The following is a 12,107-nucleotide window of genomic DNA, read 5'->3' as shown; positions in this document are numbered from 1 at the left end:
ATTAGAGATAGGTTGATCATATTTAAGATCAAAGCATTAATTGATGGCAGGACTTCTTTGAGCAGTTTTGTAGGAATGGGGTCTAAAAGACACGTTGATGGCTTGGAGGAAGTAATTATTGAAGTTAACTCAGAAAGATCAATTAGAGAAAAAGAGTCTAACTTAACATCAATGGTACTAAGAGTAGCTGTAGATAATATTACATCTGTGGGATGATTACTGGTAATTTTTTCTCTAATGATAAATATTTTAGCTGTGAAGAAGTTCATGAAGTCATTACTAGTTAACGTTAAAGGGATGGTTGGCTCAACAGAGCTCTGACTGTTTGTCAGCCTGGCTACAGAGCTGAAGAGAAACCTGGGGTTGTTCTTATTTTCTTCAATCAGTGATGAATAGTAAGATGTTCTGGCTTTGTGGAGGGCTTTCTTATAAAGCAGCAAACTATTTCTCCAGGCTAAATGATGATCCTCTAAATTTGTGACACGCCATTTCCTCTCCAGCTTACGAGTCATCTGCTTTAGGCTACGTGTTTGAGAATTATACCACGGAGTCAGGTACTTCTGACTAGAGACCTTAGTTTTCACAGGAGCTACAGTATCCAGAGTCGTACGTAGTGAGGAGGTGAAATTATTACCAAGATGATCGACCTCTGTTAGAGTAGTGTTCAGATAGCTGCTCTGCTGTGTTGGTACAGGTCATTGGAGATGATAACAGTGGGTGGATTATATTCTTTAACTTAGTTACAGCGCTTTCAGAAAGACATCTACTGTGATAAAGTCTACTCTCCTCTGCTGTGTAATCAATTATTGTAAATGTAAATGTTATCAGGAAATGATCAGACAGGAGAGGGTTTTCAGGAAACACTGTTAAATGTTCAGGTTCGATGCCATATGTTAAAACAAGATCTAGAGTGTGATTAAAGTGGTGGGTGGGTTCTTTTACATTTTGAGAGAAGCCAATTGAGTCTAATAACAGATTAAATGCCATGTTGAGGCTGTCATTTTTAGCATCTACATGGATGTTAAAATCACCCACAATAATTATTTTATCTGAGCTCAGAACTAAATCAGATAAAAAGTCTGAGAAATCAGACAGAAACTCTGTGTAAGGCCCAGGTGGACGATAGATGATAACAAGTAAGACTGGTTTCTGAGTTTCACAGCTGGGGTGGACGAGGCTAAGCATCAGGCTTTCAAATGAATTAAAAGTCTGTCTTGGTCTTTCATTAATTAATAGGCTGGTGTGAAAAATTTCTGCCACACCTCCCCCTCGGCCTGTGCTTCGAGGTTTCTGGTAGTTAGAATGACTCGGGGGTGTTGATTCATTTAAACTAACATAATCATCCTGCTGCAACCAGGTTTCTGTAAGGCAGAGTAAATCAATTTGTTGATCAATTATTCAGTCATGTACTAACAGAGACTTGGAGGAGAGAAACCTAATATTTGAAGGCGCCTGTAAACAAGTATTCGCAGACACACCTGCATCCATACACACACACACACACTCATATCTGCAAACAGGGGGAAGGAGGACAGCACTACCAAAAATACATATAATAAAAGATAAGTCCATCGCTGCTCAGGGAGCCTGGGTCACTCCTCTCGCTACCTAGCCTGACCTGTCAGCTAAATCCACATCATCCTCTTCATGCATGTTGTCTTACTCCAAGCTGTATAGGCTCGAAAGCCTACTACCAATTAAGCATATTAGGTGATGTGCATCTCTGTAATGAGAAGGGGTGTGGTCTAATGACATCAACACCCTATATCAGGTGTGCATAATTATTAGGCAACGTCCTTTCCTTTGGCAAAATGGGTCAAAAGAAGGACTTGACAGGCTCAGAAAAGTCAAAAATAGTGAGATATCTTGCAGAGGGATGCAGCAGTCTCAAAATTGCAAAGCTTCTGAAGCGTGATCATCGACCAATCAAGCGTTTCATTCAAAATAGTCAACAGGGTCGCAAGAAGTGTGTGGAAAAACCAAGGCGCAAAATAACTGCCCATGACCTGAGAAAAGTCAAGCGTGCAGCTGCCAAGATGCCACTTGCCACCAGTTTGGCCATATTTCAGAGCTGCAACATCACTGGAGTGCCCAAAAGCACAAGGTGTGCAATACTCAGAGACATGGCCAAGGTAAGAAAGGCTGAAAGACGACCACCACTGAACAAGACACACAAGCTGAAACGTCAAGACTGGGCCAAGAAATATCTCAAGACTGGTTTTTCTAAGGTTTTATGGACTGATGAAATGAGAGTGAGTCTTGATGGGCCAGATGGATGGGCCCGTGGCTGGATTGGTAAAGGGCAGAGAGCTCCAGTCCCACTCAGACGCCAGCAAGGTGGAGGTGGAGTACTGGTTTGGGCTGGTATCATCAAAGATGAGCTTGTGGGGCCTTTTCGGGTTGAGGATGGAGTCAAGCTCAACTCCCAGTCCTACTGCCAGTTTCTGGAAGACACCTTCTTCAAGCAGTGGTACAGGAAGAAGTCTGCATCCTTCAAGAAAAACATGATTTCCATGCAGGACAATGCTCCATCACACGCGTCCAAGTACTCCACAGCGTGGCTGCAAGAAAGGGTATAAAAGAAGAAAACTAATGACATGGCCTCCTTGTTCACCTGATCTGAACCCCATTGAGAACCTGTGGTCCATCATCAAATGTGAGATTTACAAGGAGGGAAAACAGTACACCTCTCTGAACAGTGTCTGGGAGGCTGTGGTTGCTGCTGCACGCAATGTTGATGGTGAACAGATCAAAACACTGACAGAATCCATGGATGGCAGGCTTTTGAGTGTCCTTGCAAAGAAAGGTGGCTATATTGGTCGCTGATTTGTTTTTGTTTTTGAATGTCAGAAATGTATATTTGTGAATGTGGAGATGTTATATTGGTGTCACTGGTAAAAATAAATAATTGAAATGGGTATATATTTGTTTTTTGTTAAGTTGCCTAATAATTATGCACAGTAATAGTCACCTGCACACACAGATATCCCCCTAAAATAGCTAAAACTAAAAACAAACTAAGAACTACTTCCAAAAACATTCAGCTTTGATATTAATGAGTTTTTTGGGTTCATTGAGAACATGGTTGTTGTTCAATATTAACATTATTCCTCAGAAATACAACTTGCCTAATAATTCTGCACTCCCTGTATACTGTGTTCCCAGATGAATCTTGAACAGCACATATAGTTGTTTTTTTCTTTATTTATTTTTAGCTGGTTTGCTAGAAATTGACTGGATTTATTACCATGTTCATTATTTTGTAAGTGTAGTCTTTGTACAAAAAATTTTTATTTTTTATTTTTTTATCAATTATCTCATTTAAATCTAGTTTTGTTTTGCGTATTTTGTTCAATGTTTCCTGATCTTGGTGGGACGCGTAGGCTTCTTCTAGTGATTTGATGTTTTTTTCTAATTCCTGAATATTTTTGTTTTCTTTTTTCTTTTTATGTGATGAGAAAGAGATTATTTTACCTCTCATCACAGCTTTCCCTGCTTCCCATAGAACAGAAGCTGATGTTTCGGGAGTGTCATTATAGTCCAAATATGAAGTCCACTCTTTTTTAAAATATTTAATAAAGTCTTCATCTTTAAGTAGTGATATATTAAATCTCCAGTTCTTTCTTGGTGTAGTATTATTCTTGTGCATTAGTGTTAAAGATACAGGACCATGATCGCTGACAGCTATAGGGTGAATCTCAGTGTCTGAAATGTCGTTCAGCAGTGAGCTGCTGACCAAAAAATAATCCAGACGAGAGTAGGAGTGATGGACATGTGAGAAAAAAGTATATTCCTTACTGGTGGGGTGAAGGGAGCGCCATGCATCGCAAAGACCAAAGTCGCTCATATACTGTTTGATTATATTTGTGGACTGCCAATTACGCTGAGTTCCCGCTGTATTGAGCCTATCCATGTCTTCATTTAGTCCAAGGTTGAGGTCGCCTCCAAGAACAAGTGTGCCATCTAAGTGTTCAGAGAGTGCACTGAAAAAACCGTGAAAGAATGAGGGATCATCAACATTTGGACCATATACACTTGCAATACATAGCTTTTTATCACGTATAGATAGTTTAATGATTAAGAATCTGCCCTCTGGATCTATAACTGTATCGAGTACTGTGAAATTAATATTTTTATGTATTAAAATTGCTACTCCCCTTTGTCTAGAATTATAACAAGCTGAGAACACATTAGGAAACTGAGGTGTTTTAAGTTCATTCGAACCTCTAAGAGGTCTGTGGATCTCTTGTAAAAGGACAACATCTGCCTGTAGTTTTTTGAGTTGGTTAAATATTTTTAACCTCTTTTCTCTGGAGCCAGCTCCGTTTATATTCCATGTAACAAACCTCAGTGCCCCCATAGATGACTGTGTATAACTAGGGATGTATGCTGTGTGCGTTGCTTAGACAGGTGGAGAGAATACGTCACTTATTCGTAAATAAAGAGAAGGAGAGAGAGAAAAAATGTGTGGCGAGATGCTCCCTGAGTTTGACTATGTGTATGCATATTTACTAATATGAGTACGCTTGGCTTAAGTGTGTGTATCCTAAACGACTGTGTGCGCTGTCTGACTGATGCAAATGTGCTGCTGTTGAGCGCATGACTATGCATGATCGTGCTGTGCGTATGTGTCGAAATAAAGGATGTTGTTTGTGGATGAGTCTGGAAGCAGGTGATCGAAGTAGTGAAAGAAAATAAAAAGAAAGAAACCAAGGACAATGGTGAGCAGCATAAAAAAGAGGGGGGGCGGGGGAGAAGAAAACCCCCCGGAAACATTCCAATTAAACCATTGACGGAGAGTGACGGTGTTCATTCTGCTTTGAAATCACACTTAAGATGTGATTGATGTGAAGGATGATCAATGTTCAGCTCGAGCCGTCCCTCAGCGGGTAGATCGATGATGTGACCAGCGTGAATGTTAGGATGAACCTTTACTTTGAAGCAGATGACTTCCTGTTTGGCTTGGTGTTCGGCACACTGAATCAGCTCATTTAAAATGCTGATGGGCACTGGTTACGTGGCTGCTAGGGACATTGATGAGTATACAGACTCAGTCTGCGGATTTATCAGGAAATGCGTGGAAGATGTCGTCCCATCCAGAACAGTTAAATCCTTCCCAAATCAAAAACCCTGGATTAACGGAGATGTTCGCGTGGCACGGAGCACCGCCTTTGCCTCCGCGAACACATCGGACTACAAACACGCACATTACCAACTCCGGAAGACGATCAAAGCAGCCAAACGTGAGTACAGGGACAGGGTGGAGCAACAGTTTGACAACCCTCGGAGTATGTGGCAGGGACTAAACACGATCACAGACTTTAGAGGGAAAACCAGCACACCGCAGACCACAAACAAACAAAACAGTGAAGAAGGCGCAGCAGCGCCTCTTCTTTCTCAGGAGACTGAAAAGATTCGGCATGAGCCCCCGCATCCTCAGGACCTTCTATCACTGTGCCATTGAGAGCATCCTCACTGGATGCATCACCACCTGGTATGGCAACAGCACCGCCTACAACTGCAAAGCTCTCCAGCGAGTAGTGCGGTGCTCTGAACGGATAATTGGAGGTGAGCTTCCCTCCCTCCAAGACATCTACAGGAAGCGCTGCCTGAGGAAAGCGGGGAGGATCATCAAGGACTCCAGTCACCCCAGCCATAAACTGTTCAGACTGCTTCCATCAGGAAGGAGGTTCTGCAGCATCCGGTCCCGTACCAGCAGACTGAGAGACAGCTTCTTCCATCAGGCCATCAGACTGCTGAACACGTCATAGACACCTCAGCTTCACTACTGGAACTTTAACATTATGCACTCCACACTGTACAGTAACGCCACTGTTTTGCACATATTCAACTCTGTATATTTTATTTTATATATTCTATTCATTGTTTACTCTATTTAATTTGTAAAATATGTGTATATACACACACACACACACACACACACACACACGTAGAAAAATATTTAGTATACACATCCAGAAATGCATATACTATTATATATTGTACATATATTTATTAGTTTCAGATGTAGCCATTCTTGTATTTTGCTTGTTTACATTATTGTATTTTGCACAACTCTGTTGCTTGTGAAGCTCGCACACAAGAATTTCACTCACATGTGCTGTACCAATGTACCTGCACATGTGATGTGACAATAAAAGTGATTTGATTTGAATAAAAGTGATTTGATTTGGTTACCGTGGTGACCTAACAGGTAAACAGCCCTGCTCTGCAGGAACACGTATGACGGTGCCAACACGTTAACTTCCTGCGTCTGTTTATCTATTTTGTCTCACATCAATTATATCGTCAGTCATATTGTTATCACAAATTTTCAAATATATCTAGTGATAAATATTTTTGGCCATATTGCCCTGCCCTATTCCTGAGAGCCGACCACATGGACAAGCTTGTATTTCTGCACACTAATGTGGAAACTGAAAGGTAAGCACTGAGAAAACACTCCAACATGTAACATTTAATAAGTAAATTCCCTTTTTCAGGTTGCACAAAGTGTTCCACTGCAGGGCTGCATGTGTAGTTTTTAGCACTTTATGTTGTTGCTGTGTTTATGTGGATGAATCCTTCAAGCTGTTTCATTTGGATTTATTTCTAAGTTGCAGAGAGAATTTTTATTATTATTATTTTAAAATCAAAGTACTCAATAAGTAAGAGCTCAATGTTAAATTGTTTACATATTTTTCATGTTAAACAGAAGAGTTGATTTTTCATGAATGTAGTTTTTGATTGACTTCTGATAAGGCAGATGTGAACTTGTCCACGTACCCCTCAGTTTCATTTTAAGCATAGTTTGGACTGTTAACTGTGAGTTTTCCTACAATTAAATTCAGTCTTAACGTAATATTGCCTGGCTTTTAGTATTGTCTCCCCTGTACTGTCATACATACTGCATATTCTTGCCACTACACACCCAGTGTTGCTGCTGTCGCTATCGTGTGTGCTCGTTGTTCTTTAAATAACCCGAGCCCAGTTCCTTGTATGTGCATACATACTTTTGTCATTTTAAATTATGCAGAGCACAGAGTCGATGCGGATCACCTTTTCCTTTTCTTTTCAGAGCTTAAAGAACAAACGAAGATTTGAAGAAAAATTTTAACTTTTTATATTTTAAAAACTTAAAACTTCTTTTCACAAACAGTTTAAAAACAGTTTTTAAAAAGGTTAAAACATCTGACTAAAAACTTCAGTTCGTCTCATCAGTTATTGATCCTTGCTGGTGATGTCATGTGGTCACCACTTGTAGTATTTCCAGTCATGTGATCTGCCTGGCAGCAGCGGCATCCACGGTGGTTACGGGCTGCAGATTTTTCCACGGATCCTGCATCATAGACGGGCTGAAGTATTTCTGCACGGGCGCGTCTGAAGACTGAAACACACAGCAATGACACGTTTAAAACACGTCACAGACACACGTCTCTCACATGTCCCAGTTTGTTTGAAGAACTTCGGTCACGTGACAAATCTCGCTAACGGAGTCAGCTTTGCAGGAAGTTTTGGTTTAACATCTATTTATTAAACACTCACTACATCTGCTTCTCTCTGCTCTGAGATTACAGTGAGAGTGACGCCCCCCCCTCCCCGCAACCTCCGCCTGTCCTCGGGTGGACGACCTCTTGCTGATCATGACCCCCACCCAAGACAAAGAAGAGTCACCTGAAATCGATCTTATTAATGATCAGGCGGACTTATGAATGACTCACGGATCATCTGTACCGATCAGGCTGTCTGATTGGGAGTGCTGCCAGTTCTGATCCAGCCTCGGATCCTTACCTTGAAGTTCGGAGCTGAAGTTGGACTGAGGGACTGTGGCCGCCGGAAACCGTCCCCTCTGCGCCGCATCGGACCCCCGAAACCGCGCGAGCCGCTGCCGAACGCGGCCGGAGAATCTCCGAACCCCCCGGAACCGTTTCCGAACCCGGCTGGAGATCCGTCTCTGTATCCTCGATTAGAACCCGGAGAGTAGCCTGGAGATCCCGGAGAGTAGGGGGAGTAGCTCCGCGAGGAGCCTCCGTATGGGGAGCGGGGGAAGCCCCAGCCGGACGCCGGTCGTGGAGCTCCGGGACTCCGCTGATGTCTGTCTGGAGCGCGGAACATGTGAACGGGTAAAGAGCGGAAGAGGAGAATTAAACTGCTGCCACAGAACGACGAACAACACAACAAAACACTAGGAGGCCGGAACCGGAAACACAGCTTTCAGCTCCGCCCACAGACTGCAGCGCCGCTCAGCGGACCGCAGGGTGAACAGTTCTGTTCATATCCGTGTAAAGCAGGGCTCAGCAACCTTTAACACCCAAAGAGCCACTTGGACCCGGTTTCCACGGAAAAGAAAACTGGGAGCCGCAAATACTTTTTGAAATCTAAAGTCAAGTCAAGTTTATTTATAGAGCACATTTAAAAACAACCAAGGCTGACCAAAGTGCTGTACAGTAAATACAGATAAAAATACAATAGAACACAATTTCGTAAAACACCTCGCTGATCAAATAAAAAATAAATAAACAAATAAATTAAACCTTTCTAAAAGCCAATGAAAAGAGGTGAGTTTTAAGAGCAGTTTTAAAAGTTTCTAGGCTTTTGGAGAATCTGACGTGAGGAGGTAAACTGTTCCACAGTCTGGGTGCAGCCACAGCAAACGCCCTCTCTCCCTTTGTCTTTAACTTATACCTGGGAACATCTAAAAGCATCAGATCGGCTGACCTCAAAGATCTCCTGGGGCGATAAGTACTAAGGAGTTCTGACAGGTAAGAAGGTGCAGTGCCATTTAAAACCTTAAAAGCCAGCAGTAAGATTTTAAAATCAATCCTAAAAGCAACTGGGAGCCAGTGGAGAGAGCAGAGAACCGGAGTGATGTGGTCTCTTTTTTTTGAACCGGTCAACAGGCGAGCGGCAGCGTTCTGCACCAGTTGAAGGCGATGTAGACAGGAACGATCTAGGCCAGCATAGAGGGAATTACAGTAGTCCAGCCGTGAAGTAATAAAAGCATGGACCACTCTTTCTAGATCGTTCCTGCAAAGGTAAGACTTGACTTTGGCTAAAATCCGTAAATGATAAAAAGATCCCTTAACTACAGAGCTGATTAAGTGAAAATAACACTGTATATGTTGTTATTTTTACCTTTATGCTTTGTGTGAACAACTAAAGTAAGTAAGTAAAGTTTATTCATTAAGCGCTTTTCACAGACAGGCAGTCACAAAGCGCTGCACACAAATATTAAAATAAACAATACAATCAATAGACATTATACACAATGTAAAAGATCAAATGTAAATAATGTAAAGAATATAAAATACGTACAACAAAAGGCTTGTTTGAAAAGAAAAGTTTTTAACTGCTTTTTAAAAGAATCCACGGAGCAACTAAGGTGTGTTGCTTATGAAATCCACGAAGTGCTACAGAGAAAATTACCTTTTATTTATGTAATTAACACATTTTGAACTCTTAAAGAAATATAACCAAAGGAAAGACGCTGAACTAAAATGATCCAGCAGACAAAAGCTGCTGTGAGCCACCCTCATATCGCCTTTGTGCTTTTGGAGCCTTGACCTGACTTTTAAAAAATAACTGGAAAAAAGTACTATGCTGCTAAAAATGAAAAATGGATATTTGCAAAATTCTACCTAAATATGTATTTTACCTGGTTAATGTGTGTGGCGGGGCGTGGTCTGCAGTGCCGCTGCATGGAAGTCGGACGCACCTGAGCGGCACCCGCAATCACGCCTCGCCGCCTTAAAGTCTGTGCTCTCTCTGCTGTTGTGTTGGTGTGTGTCGGGCTGTGAGCTGCAAAGCTACAGCCGGCTGTATGTGTACAGCAACCGTGTGTGAAAAGCGGTCAATAAAGAGATGCTGAAAAGCTTGTTCATGCAAGCATCGTCGGGTCTGCTGTGATATGTTTACAATGAGACTTGTGGTCCTGAACCTCTGCGCACAGCATCTGCAAAACGAGGCTTTCATCTTTACGCAGGACTGTAAGCTGTCATCTGTGAGGCGTGAGCGGTGTTTGTTTTTAACGTAGTTCACGGTGGAGAACAGCTGCTGACATAATGTGGATCCGAAGGTCCATAACTGGCCCACCTGGGGTTGAAAGTCTCGATAAATGCATAGCGTTTCGGCGGGTACACCGGCTTCCGCGAGTGTGACGCTTATTTTGAGCGATGAAAAAAATAATACGATATAATTTTATTTTTATATTTCAAAATCACAGTAATCTCCCAATTTAGAACTACAAGTTAAAAAGAACTAAACACAAATAAAATACACTTCAGCTAAATACTTCTAATTTATTTTCCCAAACCACCCGGAGCCGCAAAATAAGGACTAAAGAGCCGCGGGTTTCCGACCCCTGGTGTAAAGCAAAGCAAGTTTATTTATATAGCACAACACAGCAAGGTGATTCAAAGTACTTTACAGAGACATTAAAAAACAAAAACAAATAAAAAGCATTTAAAATGGGATAAAAGAAGAAGAAAGGAGCAGTAGATAGAATCAGTAGTTAAAATGTAAGTTTTGAAATTTAAGCTTAAAAGTAGAACAGTGCGGATTTGGTGCTTTATTCAAATGTAGCTGAGAACAGGTGAGTCTTCAACCTGGATTTAAATAAACTGAGTGTTTCAGCTGATCTGAGGCTTTCTGGGAGTTTGTTAGGGGGAGCTATTGACAAGCTCATTGACTGAACCTTTGGGCAGGCCAGATGCTAATGGGAAGACCTGGTTAAAGATCTCACTACTGTATTCAGTTATACACCGTTTTGTGATCACTGCTGCTGACATATTTGTGTGGGCTGAAATTTTACTTTCAACAAAAACACAGTAGCCTAATGGTCAGACAGGCCCACATCAGACACAGTAACCTTTGAAATGCTCAGGCCCTTGGAGATCAGTAGGTCAACAGTGTGTCCTCTATTATTATATTATTATACTATTAGTATTTCACTATTAATCACAGTGTTACTAAATAAAAGGATCTGGCTTGCATCAGTCACATGACTAACATTAACCAATGATCACCCTTGACGTCAGCGCACACTGGTTAACTGGGAACGCGCTCACAAAGAGCATGCGCATTTCCATACTGCCTGATTGGTGTAGAGCTGTGAACTGGGAGACTGGTCCGATTAGCCCTTATCTTTTTTTACTTTGCACCCAAATTCTTGCCTCTCATATTTCGAATAGCCCTGTGAAAGGTATAAACATAGCAGACAGAGAGATTGTCATCAGTCAATTGGCAGATGATACCACAATTTTTCTTAAAAATGCCAGCCAAGTGCCAATTGCTTTACGTGTAATAGAGGATTTCTCAAAAGGGTCTGGATTGGTCCTAAACTTAAATAAATGTCAGTTACTACCTGTCAAAGAGTGTAATGTTCAGAGTATTTGTAATATAACAGTTAAAAATGAAGCAACATATTTAGGTCTGATTATCTGCAAAGATCCAAAAGACAGAATTTTACTAAATTTTCCCCCAATTATTAAAAAATCTCAAACCAAATTAAATCAATGGTTGCAGAGACATTTAAGTTTAAGAGGAAGGGTATTGCTCTCAAAAGCAGAAGGTCTGTCTCGACTGACTTATGCAGCAATTTCTCTGCATGTGGACGGCAAAACTTGTAAGGATATCGACCGAATGCTCTTCAACTTCCTTTGGAAAAACGGGACACATTACATCAGAAAAAGTGTATTGATGAATGACTATGAACACGGTGGTCTCAATGTTTTGGATTTTACTACTCTAAACAATACATTTAAGATTAATTGGGCTAAACATTTTCTTAAAAATCCGGTATCCATTTGGAATTGTATTCCTCACTACATTTTCTCTAAGTTTGGGGGTCTAAGTTTTGTCTTAGGTTGTGATTGTAATATAGATAAGCTTCCAGAAAAGCTCTCGATGTTTCACAAACAAGTTCTATTAGCTTGGTCCCTTATATATAAACACAACTTTACACCCCATACGTGTCCAATTTGGAATAACAGGAACATAGTGCATAAAAATAAATCATTATTTTTTTCTAGGTGGGTTGAGAAACAGATTGTTTTAGTGAATCAGCTGTTTAATCCTAATGAGCAGCTTATGTCTTATTCAGAATTTTT

At 41.1% G+C, this 12,107-nt stretch overlaps 1 protein-coding gene across 1 annotated transcript; it reads right to left on the bottom strand.

Annotated features, from left to right (window-relative positions):
- Nucleotides 1–7,099: 7,099 nt before the first annotated feature.
- Nucleotides 7,100–8,231, bottom strand: mplkip (M-phase specific PLK1 interacting protein). The gene is made up of 2 exons (XM_085439269.1): nt 7,792–8,231; nt 7,100–7,387 (listed from the first exon to the last, which is right to left on the bottom strand). The coding sequence occupies exons 1-2, from the start codon at nt 8,113–8,115 to the stop codon at nt 7,274–7,276; spliced, it is 438 nt and encodes a 145-aa protein (XP_085295395.1). The 5' UTR covers nt 8,116–8,231; the 3' UTR covers nt 7,100–7,273.
- Between the last annotated feature and the right edge of the window lie 3,876 nt (nt 8,232–12,107).

Source organism: Copadichromis virginalis, linkage group LG18 (assembly GCF_057382275.1).
Source record: "Copadichromis virginalis isolate Kocher_CV1m ecotype Utaka linkage group LG18, C_Virginalis_male_GT1.1, whole genome shotgun sequence".
NCBI classification, from domain to species: Eukaryota; Metazoa; Chordata; class Actinopteri; order Cichliformes; family Cichlidae; genus Copadichromis; species Copadichromis virginalis.
This window is presented reverse-complemented; position numbering and strand designations above follow the sequence as displayed.

Coding starts and splice junctions, on each gene's coding strand:
- mplkip (XM_085439269.1), bottom strand. CDS start 8,115: ATGTTCCGCGCTCCAGACAGACATCAGCGGAGTCCCGGAGCTCCACGA. Junction 7,388..7,791: donor CTTCAGCTCCGAACTTCAAG/GTAAGGATCCGA, acceptor TGTGTGTTTCAG/TCTTCAGACGCGCCCGTGCA.